A 12,478-nucleotide genomic window follows, 5' to 3' on the forward strand; every position below is an offset into this window, starting at 1 on the left:
GACATTGGACGTTCATCATCATCAACAACATCATCAGATCATCAATTTGGTCACCACTGTAGCGGGACGATCAACTCTAATTTACCAGACTTAAATGGAATATTAGGCCGATATACTATACCGACGACCAAACGCGGCTTTCCCCCTAATATTAATACTTATATTTTTCTTTTAGTCACCGTCTGCTCGTTTGCCTCCTGTCACATAAAAAAAAACCTAAAAATTTTGCTTATGATTTCTGATCAAAGAATATCACACGCCATGCACCTAATACATTGACGAGTCATCACTTATTTCATCAAGTCATTTTGTCTCCCGTGCAGAAGCATGACATAATTTACTAGAGGCAACGTAGGATTTGTTGCAGTTGGTATTCAACTTTCTGTGTCATAGGTCCTGGTCAAATGTCTTAATTTAAGGAGTCCTTGTTTGTTTTTGGGACATCCACGGGAAGGATAAGATTACAGGACGTTCCCAATCCTTGGTCCTATCGCTGCTACTTGAACTAAAAACCCAACCAATGAAGGCTAAGTAAGAGTGGGTAATTTTCTATTCTTTAAAGAGTTTCAATAAATTTTATCACGAAGACCCTTCAACCTTGACCAACGGCCCGATGCAAGACAAGCTGCGCCTGTCAGATCTTGACGTGCAAGTTACGGTGTTTTTTTTTTCAGCCAATGGTTTGGCCAATAACTTGCGAGTCTTGAGTCTTAGGTCATCCACGAAAAATTTACTGTAGTAGACACTTGTTACATGAAAAATAAGGCCGAAACGTCTTCATAATGTCCTCCACATTATGAAGCCCCTTCGGCCTTATTTTAAAGAATCCCGGCCTTTCATGACTTAGACCAGCGGCCCGATGCAAGACAAGCTGCGCCTGTCAGATCTTGACGTGCAAGTTACGGCGTTTTATATTTTTTGTCAGCTGATGGTTTGGCCGATAGTTTGCGGGGAGTCTTAAGATATCCAAGAAAAGTTTGCAGTAATGGACACTTTTTACAACAAAATAAACGTTATTCTATTCTATTCTTACATGAAAAATAAGGCCGAAGAGTTCAAGAACCCCAGACTTTCATGACTTAGACCAGCGTCCCGATGCAAGACAAGCTGCGCCTGTCAGATCTTGACGTGCAAGTTACGGCGTTTTATGCATGCAGCCAAAGCGATCACGTTCGCGATAAACGCTGGTTTCTGGGAGATGGCAAACTTACACGAATTTACGAGTTGCTTGGTCGTGTGGTGGATCAATAAGTAGAGCATGGCTTTGACTAACGCCCGTATTCACAAACATTACTATGAGGTCTCACAGTGCGCGTGGACGCACAAGGTGACACATGAACCAATCAGAACACTCAACGCTGTGCGTTCGATTTGATGCTTCACTTAAGCAAGTATCGTTTGTGAATACGGGCGTAAGTATTACATAATATTTTAGGCACATTTTCTACGATAATGTCATCTATGTCTAACCCATACTGTTGATAGTTTGATTGAAGAATGATACTAGAGTCACCTATGATTGAAAACTGGATTGTTGAATTATTTTAGATAGTGATATGCCACAAAAAAATATGTGCTACTATGATAGCTACATTTTGAATATCACGTTTGTAAGTGTAAAAAAAAGTATCTTAATTAACATACGAGTAGAGTATAAACCAATCATAATTACGAGTAAATAAGAATACTTCTAAGAAAACTTTAATGGTGCTAAACAATGGTCACAAGAAATTCTTCCCTCATATCAAGTTCGAAATGCTAGACTGCATCTCACTTAACACCAGGTGCGATTGCGGTCAAATACCTGCCTTGTCTAGCATAAAAAAAAAACAATCTATGGTCAAAACTGTAACCAAATCACAACGTTATTTCAATATCAATGAAGTAGATATTACTCTTCCAAACTCTTTTCTAAAGCTGCCAACTTTCATAATAATTTTGGTACTAAAAGTGGGTACCCACGTCTACAGTAACTTAAATTTCTCTGTCGTCGCCGCAAAGAAAGATTTTGCATTTCATTTCGAGTGACTTTAAAATCTTTGCGAGTGGCAGATCTAATTTGCATTCCTAATCCAACGTAAGCTGTGCTGCCTTAAAATAAGGCCTAAAATCGTCTATACCTTGGTTTTGACCAGACATTTATTTTCCCTGATTTCATTAAACGTACACGAACCGGTTTGAATCGGGTTTAACCGGTTTCGGTATGACTAGTGGGCACTAACGAGACTTACATTCAGTCGTTTTCAATTTAAGCTTTTTTCAGCAATTTTTCGTCGCATTTAGGCTTTTTATGTGGTGCTTTGGTCCGAATGAAATTTCGGTGCCTTTGGAATTGGGCGTGTATTTGGAAAGGGTTTACGAATGGCATAGAAATGGTGAAACTTAAGTGCCCTTCCGCTATAAAATGCTGAAAGAATTCGCACTTTTGCGAGTAATGGCGTATAGGTTCAATTAGTGGGTAGTCTTTCCTGAAAATGCTATCTGAATTTTAATTACTTCATTTGTAGATTTTATCAATCAAAATACTTATTGATCATTTTCAAAATCAGCAAAGTGCTGATTCTAGTTTACATTTTATTATTTATGTTAAAATAAAGGTACTGCATTTTTTTTATCAATCCGAATACTATTGATCATTTTCAAGATCAGCAACGAATAATTACTGCTGTTCGAAAATAATTAGTCTTTGTGTCGTGAACGCATAATTAAGACAACTTCATAATTCTTCATGGTGTTTGGTCTTCATTGCATTGATTTCCATAAGTAATGGGTTAACTTGCATCTTCTTATTTTTTAAATTTTTGCACCATTTATGCAAAAAAAAACGAATTTGCCCACATTTCCAATTTCAGCAGCATCTTTTAATATTCATAGATGATTTTCTTTCAAAATGTCTACATCTTCTACTTTTATTTAATGCTCTACTTTCAAATACATCGTTGTTGATAAAACAATCACAAACAAAGCATTTGTAACCATCTCATTAATATTAAAGCTGTCCTCGAAGCTAATTTCTTATTCATTCCAACGGAAATTACTTATCTTAGGTTTATTCGCTGTTAGGGGAGACCTAGGAGAGTTGTGACAATTTTTACTTTAGGGGCCATATCTCGGTCAAAAAACATTCCACAGCTATGAATCATACAAATTAATGAAGCGCCGTTCCTTCTGTTTTCAAAACAATCACCAAAGTTAACTAAAGTATTAGGGTTTCTAAGAAAATCACCAAAATCTTAGACCACTCCCTCTGTCACAACTCTCCTAGCACCGAGGTAAGTTGTGACAGGTACCGAGGTGAGTTGTGACAGCATTGTATTTCATCTATTAGATATGAAAATACCATAATACTCAATCAAATATGATTTTTAGCAAAAAAGTACTATAGTCATCCTTTAGTACCTTAAAACAAATAGTTATTGGATGTCGTTACACAGATTGAGCCACATTTCTCCAGCTTTCATTTTTCTCCCACGACCCTGGATTTTTTTATTATATTTTTTAGCTAATATAGTCACTTAATATATTTTCTTCCTCTTCTGTAAAAATAAAATAGTCGCGGTGGTATTGATATTGGTGAATGGTATCGGTGGTCCATAGACGGAGATTCGCCTTCTGGGTTTACTTGATAAGCCTATTTCTTCTTAATATATCTTGACAAGTTTAGATTGTAAGAGGTTGCAGCATATCTTAAACTTTAACCCTTTAACCTAATCATTTCATAAGCCAGGTCCTAATAGATTTCAACTCTAGGAAGCAGTTCCTCTATATGGTTTTCAAGTATTCATTCTGGATCAAAAAAAGGAGCAGCATGCAATTATACAAATTATGAACCTACTAACACACAAAAAAACATCTGAAAACATCGTGGAAATGGCCCATCAGAAAAATTAAGTAAGCTAGGAGAGTTGTGACAGGCTGTCACAACTCTCCTAGGTGTTTAAAATGACGACTTGGTTCGAATAATATTTTTTATTTTCTAAACACGATGCGCACACAAAAGATCAGTGCTACATTTTGAGACCTGAATAACCATGCAACTTGAGAAAAAATAACACAACAGTGCACATTTACTAAAACATGATATAAATTGAAATACAATTTTGAAGAAAAACTTACTTTTCGCATCTTTTTGTACACAGACGTCATATTTACGTAACCGTGGCTCGTGCCCCGCCCGCAGGTACTTAGTCAAGAAGAGCGTCTTAAAAGCGACAAACAAGCATTTTTACCAGCTTCCTAACTATATTAAGTAAGAAGAAATCGTCCTTGTCACAACTCACCTCTGTCACAACTCTCCTAGGTCTCCCCTACAGCCGTCGTATCTGATATGCATGCAATCGTGGACTGTCTTTTGGAAGGTCCAAAATAAGTAAATTCTTTTTTGGTAAATACTCCTATGTTCTACCTACTTACAAGTCACATTGTGTCGAGCTGAAATACTTACTTTGGCTGATTTATCTTACTTTTACTTTAACTATAACTTTTCTCATTAAGTAATGGTGTTTTTCAACCGACTTCAAAAAAGGAGGAGGTTCTCAATTCGACCCGTATGTTTTTTTTCTATGTTTGTTACGCGATAACTCCGCCAATTATGAAGCGATTTGAACAAATCTTTTTTCGGCCTATAGGTAATATCTCAAGGGTGGTCCCATTTAAATTTAATAATAGAAAAAACAACCCCCAAGGGTGGAAAATTGGGGATGAACTTTTTTATACGCAATATCTCCGCCGATTATAAATCAATTTGAACGATTATTTTTTTGTTGAATAGGTATTATCAAAAGGGTAGTTTCATGCGAATTTGAAGAAAATATTTCACCCCCAAGGGTGGAAAATTGGGGATGAACTTTTTTGTACGCAATATTTTTAATTTTTTTTTGTGTTCACGCATTTGAAGTCGGTTTTATTTTTTAAAAAAGTTAATTATGTATGGATTTTGACAGACTTCTGACGTTTGTACTTACAACATTTTGTATTCTTGTAAGCTTGCCCTTCAGAGCTGTTCTGATTGGTTTTACCTTAGTTAAATCCATATCCAATGTCGCAAACTATTAAAAAATACAATATTCTGCAAAGTTATTTAATTTTTAGCGTTAAGAGTCGCATCTCAAACTTAGGCAGTTCGATTTTTTCAAGTTATTTATAATTTTCAAAATATTCTGCAAATCCATCGCTATTTTTATTAATATTTTTTTCATGGTGATTGTGGTTATTTGATTTTAGTGCTTTATAGAATTAAATCTATGCTTTAGAGCTTTTTGCTGTCGCGAGAAAATAAGGGAAAACAGTGCTTTAAAATATCCAAACTTAAAATTGAAATAAGCGGTCGTATCTGACACATGTCTGACATATTCTTATACTAGAGCCTCCTTAAAATTTTAAACATATTGGTGCCGCCATAATATAATCTTTTCTATTTTTAAACTTTCGCGCCTAATCTAAGGTTTTTTTTCTAATCACATGAATATCGGTGTTTCGCCAGCAAAACACTAAAATCCTTCCTCCTTCCGCATTTCTTATCTTCCCTCTCCCTTGCCCGCATACAAGGTGCCCTTGAGCGAGCGAGAAGAAAGCATCGAAAGATTCGCAACGTCTACGCCCTCTGCGTGGACTAGATGAACATTAGTTTGGCTCGGAATGTGACGGGAGGAGCAGCGCCCGCGCCGCGTTCAGTCCCACAGCTCTGGACTGAATTTATTTATCGTTTTATATTGTGTTAATCGCATTTTGGAGATCTCCCGCGAGTGTATTTCGTGGACCACATATAGTGCAGTACATTGGGTGTGTGAAATACCTCATAACTCGATCATCATCATCGAAGAAGACGTCCACGTAGACGATATCACCTGGATGCCAGCGCCCGGAAAACACAGCTCATCATACCAAGGATCCTGCCTACAAATTAATATCTCTCGTGAGTCTTTTACCTTGCAAATTTCCATCCTTCCCATGTGTTTTGCTGGCCCACGTTCACTTTACTTCTCATTATTTTATGGAGATCAATTGTCATTCAAAGCAAAATAGTACAAACCGCAAAACCAACACCTACAGTCCACTCCAGGAGTTTCGACTCCTAACCGCGGTGTGAAGGGAATAATTTACTTTCATACTAACGGTGGTTCCATCTTGTTTTTGGCCACACCATTTTATTTATGTTCCTTCGTGCTCGGATTTGCTTTATCCGCAAAAATCATCTCAAACTTATTATATTTTATTGTTCTCGCGTAACATTTCCGCATTTTCTAACATTCTACGCATTATTTTAACAATATTTTGCCTGGATGACACCATATTTCTTTATTATAAATATTTTTCGCTCATAAGTAAATATTTCGTTCAATACATATTTCAATCGCTCTTCAATCGTGCTCCATCCCGCATTATTTATTATTTACCGCGTTATGAACAGTCACTGCGTACTGTCATAATTAATTCTACGCTCATTTTGCCAAACTCAACGCTCGCTTGGTCTCTAAGTACCTACCTCCGCGCCCAGCTGCACGCTGCAGTTTCGTGGCTCATTCCGCTTCTCATTTACTTTAACCGCGTCCTTATATACATTTATTTAAAATGCCAAAGGCTAAAGAAGATGCCTCAGTCAGTGAGACTGCCAGAGATTCTCTAGCTATGGACATTCAATTGGCATTATCATGTCGCAATAGAATATTTGCTCGCATTCAGCGCACTTTCGACCTTATTTCAAAGGTCAACTCCGGCGCTGAGCCACAGGAAAGTTTTATGTCCGCATGCGTCAACATAGATGCAATTCGCAACGAGTTCAGTGCTGCACTAGACCGTTATAATTCTCTTCTTCTTAAACAAAACGCTAACGCCGTTATCGACGAACAGTCATGGACTAATTTCGAGGATATGTATTGCCGCATTAAATATGTTTATTCTATTTTTTCTAAGTCCTCAATCGAGCCTGCTTCGACTGGCAGTGACATTAAAAAACAACAAGTGCGTCTGCCGCCCTTAGAAATCATGTCTTTTGATGGCGACATTCGTAACTGGCCATTGTTCTACGCTAACTTTAAAACTACAATCCACGAAAATAGATCTTTGACAAACGCCGAAAAATTATATTATCTACTGGGCAAACTGTCAGACAAAGCTCAAACCGCATTTTCGGGTATTAATCCAGATGGAAATAATTATAATCTCATTCTTGAGTCGCTCGTTAATAAATACGAAGACAAGCGTTTATTGGCTTCTACATATTTAAATCAGATGTTTAACCACAAATCATTTAGTTCCGCATCTATCGATAATTTCGAATTATTTACTGATAATTTTGTTTCCGCCGCAAATGCCTTAAAAAATCTTAAAATCGATAATCTCACTGATTTCATTCTGTTTCACATTGCTATACAGAAAATAGATTCGGAAACCGCCAGATTATTCGAAATGAGTTCAAAAGACGAAATTCCTAATTTTAATAGTTTAGTCAAGTTCATCAAGGAACAGTCACGCGTTTTACAAAATACTAATAACTTAAATAATTCAACGGCGCGTGTTAATACGTCACAACAATCACAAAAAAGGCAATTTAACTTAAATAAATCTAATAAATGTCCGCAACCGCAATCATACGCTGTTATAAATAAACCCGCAAAGTGTTTATGTGACAATTTCTTTCATGAACATTTGTATAAATGTCCCGCATTCTCTAATATGTCACCGACCGCTCGGTTTAATTACATTAAACAAATAAACGGTTGTATTTTATTGTTTGAGTAACAAACATAAGACCAATGTCTGTCAGTCTCAGTCTAGATGTAAAACTTGTCAAAATAAACATCATACTCTTTTACATTTCACTAACCGCGATAACGCTTCTAATTCACCGCAAGTGCCTTGTGGCTTATCAGCCGTCGCTAGAAACCGCTCGGGTTCGATTCCGGCGCAGAGCGCGCCTACGCCGCCCACGCAGCGAGTAGTTGACGCCATCGCGGCGCAGCCGTCCCTTTTACACGCGAGCGCGCTGTCTATGCCGCCATCGCCATCACACGCGCAGCCTTCGTGCATTCATAGTAGGCCGGCCGCGCACAGTAGTTTGATTTTAAAAATAGGTGGACATACGATCGAAAGTCATAATTTTACCGAAACAAAAATTGTTTTGGATAGCATTTTGAATGCTGATCAACATTTGTTATTATGCATTTTTCGTAAAAACGAGCCTTTCATGCTTAAAAAAAATATTACAAAAAAAATTGTATGGAGAAAAATCTTTTTTATTTTTTTTCTGGCTACTGTTGCAAACTGTAGCGGTCAAACCTTATGTAGTCGTAAGTACCTATGGTGCCTAATATTACTACATAAAAATTTTTTGCGGGCACGCGCGGCCTAGCGAGTAATGGACATGCAAAATTTTAAATATTTTTATTTATGGATTATTGATTTTAATGCACTTAATGTGATTATTAATGGAAAAATATACTTAGTCTAACTTACTACAGCCCCCTATTACCTCATTTCACGCTAAAACCTTTTAAACTAGAACCTAAGTTTGTCGGTACTAGGTAGCCTAAGTCGATTATTGACATTATAATATTCACTACTGGTCTACTGGTTATGGTGTAAGGTAGATTAGGTAGATATCTACCCTTTTACCTAGGTGCATACCTACTTCTTGGCACTTATAATACCGACAGATATAATTAAAAAAGTTTTCAAGCAAGAACCCTTGACTTCAGTGGTTATGAAAGATTTTTTTTACTTTCTAGAGTAGTCCTGAATAGATCCTTAAATCATTTTGACTGTCATAATCGATTACAGTAGGTAGCGGGATAGTTTCAATTTTGATATAACTGTAATTTCCAGTTTTGAGATAAGTAATCGTCTATTTTGTTGAATAGTCGATTACTTATCTTATACTTTCGCAAAAAGATTCTTTTTTTTTGCTCCTTTAAAGAGTTGTAAGTTCCTTTCCCTTCGTCTATTATAAAAGATAACGTACATAACACCTTCATCAAGTAGCCTCAAACATAAGGTTTGAAATATAACACCTTTATCCAAGCATCGAACAGAGAAAAATCTGAAATCCGACATTTATCACCTTTTTCCATTCATGTCTTCAATTATTATCTTCGTTCGAAAAACAATCAAAAAATATATTTTAGCCTATTCACTTATCTTGAACAGTGTTCAAAATAATCTAAATCACTCACATACTTTTTCCGAAAGAATCCAATAGGCAGTTAGGCAGTAGGTACACCAAAATGTTATCACATTATCTGCACCATGTATCAGCAGTTTGTGTACGTTAGCTAGCATATAAAACTATAGGTAGAGGTGAACATAATGGATCTGCAATAATGTGTGGCTATACGGCTCGGAAACGTGGCCTCTCAATATAGGCCTTATAAATAAGCTCAAATTTGCACAGCGTGCTATCGAGAGGCCTATGCTCGGTGTTTCTTTACAAGATCGAATCAGAAATGAGAAGGAGATCCGTAAACGAACTAAAGTCACTGACATAGCCCAACTGACTAGCAAGCTAAAGTGGCAATGAGCAGGGCACATAGTACGCAGAACTAACGAGTTCGATGGGTCAGCAAGGTTCTGGAGTGGAGGCCACGTACCGGAAAACGCAGCGTAGGACGTCTACCCACATGGTGACTGACGACCTCACAAAGCAGGAAGGCGCTGGATGCAGGTCGCCACCAACCGGCCATTGTGGAAATAATGATGGATGATGAATAATGTGTGGAAGAGGGTTACGGGTATTCCCATTTATGCTAGAATTTTTCGATTAACTTGAATAGAGAGTGATAAAAATGTATTGTTTACTATTATAGCCGTTCAACCCTTACTGAACCCACTACCTACTGTAATCGATTATGACAATCAAAATGATATAAGGATCTATTCAGGGCTACTTTACAATGTAAAAAAATCTTTCATAACCATTGAAGTCAAGGGTTCTTGCTTGAAGACTTTTTTAATTATGTCTGTCGTTATTATAAGTGCCAAGAAGTAGGTATGTACCTAGGTAAAAGGGTAGATATCTACCTAATCTACCTTACACCATAACCAGTAGACCAGTAGTGAATATTATAATGTCAATAATCGACTTAGGCTACCTAGTACCGACAAACTTAGGTTCTAGTTTGAAAGGTTTTAGCGTGAAATGAGGTAATAGGGGGCTGTAGTAAGTTAGACTAAGTATATTTGTCCATTAATAACCACATTAAGTGCATTAAAATCAATAATCCATAAATAAAAATATTTAAAATTTTGCATGTCCATTACTCGCTTGGCCGCGCGTGCCCGCAAAAAATGTTTATGTAGTAATATTAGGCACCATAGGTACTTACGACTACATAAGGTTTGACCGCTACAGTTTGCAACAGTAGCCAGAAAAAAAATAAAAAAGATTTTTCTCCATACAATTTTTTTTGTAATATTTTTTTTAAGCATGAAAGGCTCGTTTTTACGAAAAATGCATAATAACAAATGTTGATCAGCATTCAAAATGCTATCCAAAACAATTTTTGTTTCGGTAAAATTATGACTTTCGATCGTATGTCCACCTATTTTTAAAATCAAACTACTGTGCCGCGGCGCCGATGGGCGGAAACGTCACTCCGGCCGCTCCTCAATGTAACGCATCCATCGCCGCGTCAAATAAAGTAAACAATCATCTTACTTCTGCGTGTAAGCAGCGATGTATGACGAACTCAACAATATTATTGTCAACTGCGACAGTGGTTGTTCGGGACTCGTTTAATAATGAACACCTCGTTCGCTGCTTATTAGATAGCGGTTCACAAATTAATTTTATCACCGCAGACTGTTGTAAACGATTAAGTTTAAGTAGTCAATTTTCAGATACTCTCTCTGTCAAGGGTATCGGTGGTACGGAAAAATCCGTTAAGGGTTCCGTATATTTTCAATTCGCGTCCCGCTTTAATTCAAACGTTAAATATAACGTAGATTCGTTAATTGTCGATGAGATAACCGACGATCTTCCTACCGTTCCGGTAGATACTTCCGCATTGCCTTATCTAATGGGTTTGCCGCTCGCCGACGAATCGTTTGGCACCCCCGGGCGCATCGACGTGCTGATCGGGGCTTCGCTTTTCCCGCATCTGTTGCTACCTCGCGTGGTCAGCAGCAACTCCTCCGCTCCGCCTGCTGTGCAGACCGTCCTGGGCTACGTAATTATGGGCAGTGTGCCCACGTTGCCTGCGCGACGTAATAAAACATCGCTCGCTTGTTGTTCTTATATTCCGCGTCCGTCTGACATAAACTCATTAGAATCGGCTCTAAAACAATTCTGGCAAATTGATGAGGCTCCTGTCACTCGCTCGACAAGTAAATCATTTGACGAGTTGGAGTGCGAGCATTTCTACGCAGCGACCACGGAACGTGATCCTAATACTGGCAGGTACACAGTTGCCTTACCGTTTCACTCTGATGTTTTCTCTTTGGGAAACTCAGTAGATGTCGCGAAAAAACGCTTCTTCTCGCTTGAGAGAAAATTAGAATCCGCGCCTGAATTACGAGCCGCCTATAATGACGTCATTCGCGAGTATATTGAGAAAGGTTATCTATCTCTTGTATCACCCGATATATTCAACGACAGTCTTTCTGACTACGTTATCCCGCATCACGCAGTTGTACGTTTAGATAAATCTACTACTAAACTACGCTCTGTCCTAGACGCTAGCTCTAAGACAAGTTCTGGCCTTTCGCTTAATGACATCCTTCATAGTGGCCCGAATTTACAGGGTGATTTATTTAAAATTCTTTTGAATTTCCGCCTTTTTGAAGTCGCTCTGTCGGCTGATTGTCGTCAAATGTTTTTACAAATTGGCGTAAGAGAAAACGATCGTCGCTATCAACGCATTTTCTATCGTTTCGACATGAACGATCCTTTGGTATTATACCAATTTAACCGCGTTTGCTTTGGACTCAAGTCGAGCCCGTACCACGCTCTCCGCACCGTACAACAGTTGGTTGAGGACGATGGCCATATTTTCCCGCTCGCTCGCGCCGTCGCTTCCGACTCGCTGTATATGGACGATATAGTTTTTAGTGAACTATCTGACTCGCGCGCTATACAAGTCGCTAACGAATTAATCCTACTTTTCAAAGGGGGTCAGTTCGATTTGGTCAAGTGGACGAGCAATTCCCAATCTGTACTAAATAACATTCCTGCATCCCACAGGTTGTCAGAACAACTAGAATTCGATAAGACCGTAGAACAGAGGGTTCTCGGCCTTCGCTGGTGTAAGTCGAACGACTCCTTTGAATTTCTCATCACCGCGCCCCCTGATACGTGTTCAAAACGCGCTATTTTGTCTGTTGTCGCCCGTCTGTGGGATATTATGGGTTTTGTCGCGCCAGTGATTCTATACGCGAAATTGCTTATAAAAGAGCTGTGGCTGTTGAAGCTCGACTGGGACGATGAGCCCCCGCTTTCTATTATAAATCTTTGGCAATCCTTTCGCTCTGCCTTACCGCTTTTAAA

The 12,478-nt window shown here is 38.3% G+C and overlaps 1 protein-coding gene across 1 annotated transcript; it reads left to right on the forward strand.

Moving 5' to 3' along the window:
* Window positions 1-11,012: 11,012 nt before the first annotated feature.
* Window positions 11,013-12,192, forward strand: LOC135081890 (uncharacterized). The gene is made up of 3 exons (XM_063976672.1): window positions 11,013-11,624; window positions 11,925-12,105; window positions 12,176-12,192. Exons 1-3 carry the CDS (start codon window positions 11,013-11,015, stop codon window positions 12,190-12,192), a joined length of 810 nt encoding a protein of 269 aa, XP_063832742.1.
* The last annotated feature ends 286 nt before the right edge of the window (window positions 12,193-12,478 follow it).

The sequence above is a fragment of the Ostrinia nubilalis genome, chromosome 20 (genome assembly GCF_963855985.1).
Source record: "Ostrinia nubilalis chromosome 20, ilOstNubi1.1, whole genome shotgun sequence".
NCBI lineage: Eukaryota > Metazoa > Arthropoda > Insecta > Lepidoptera > Crambidae > Ostrinia > Ostrinia nubilalis.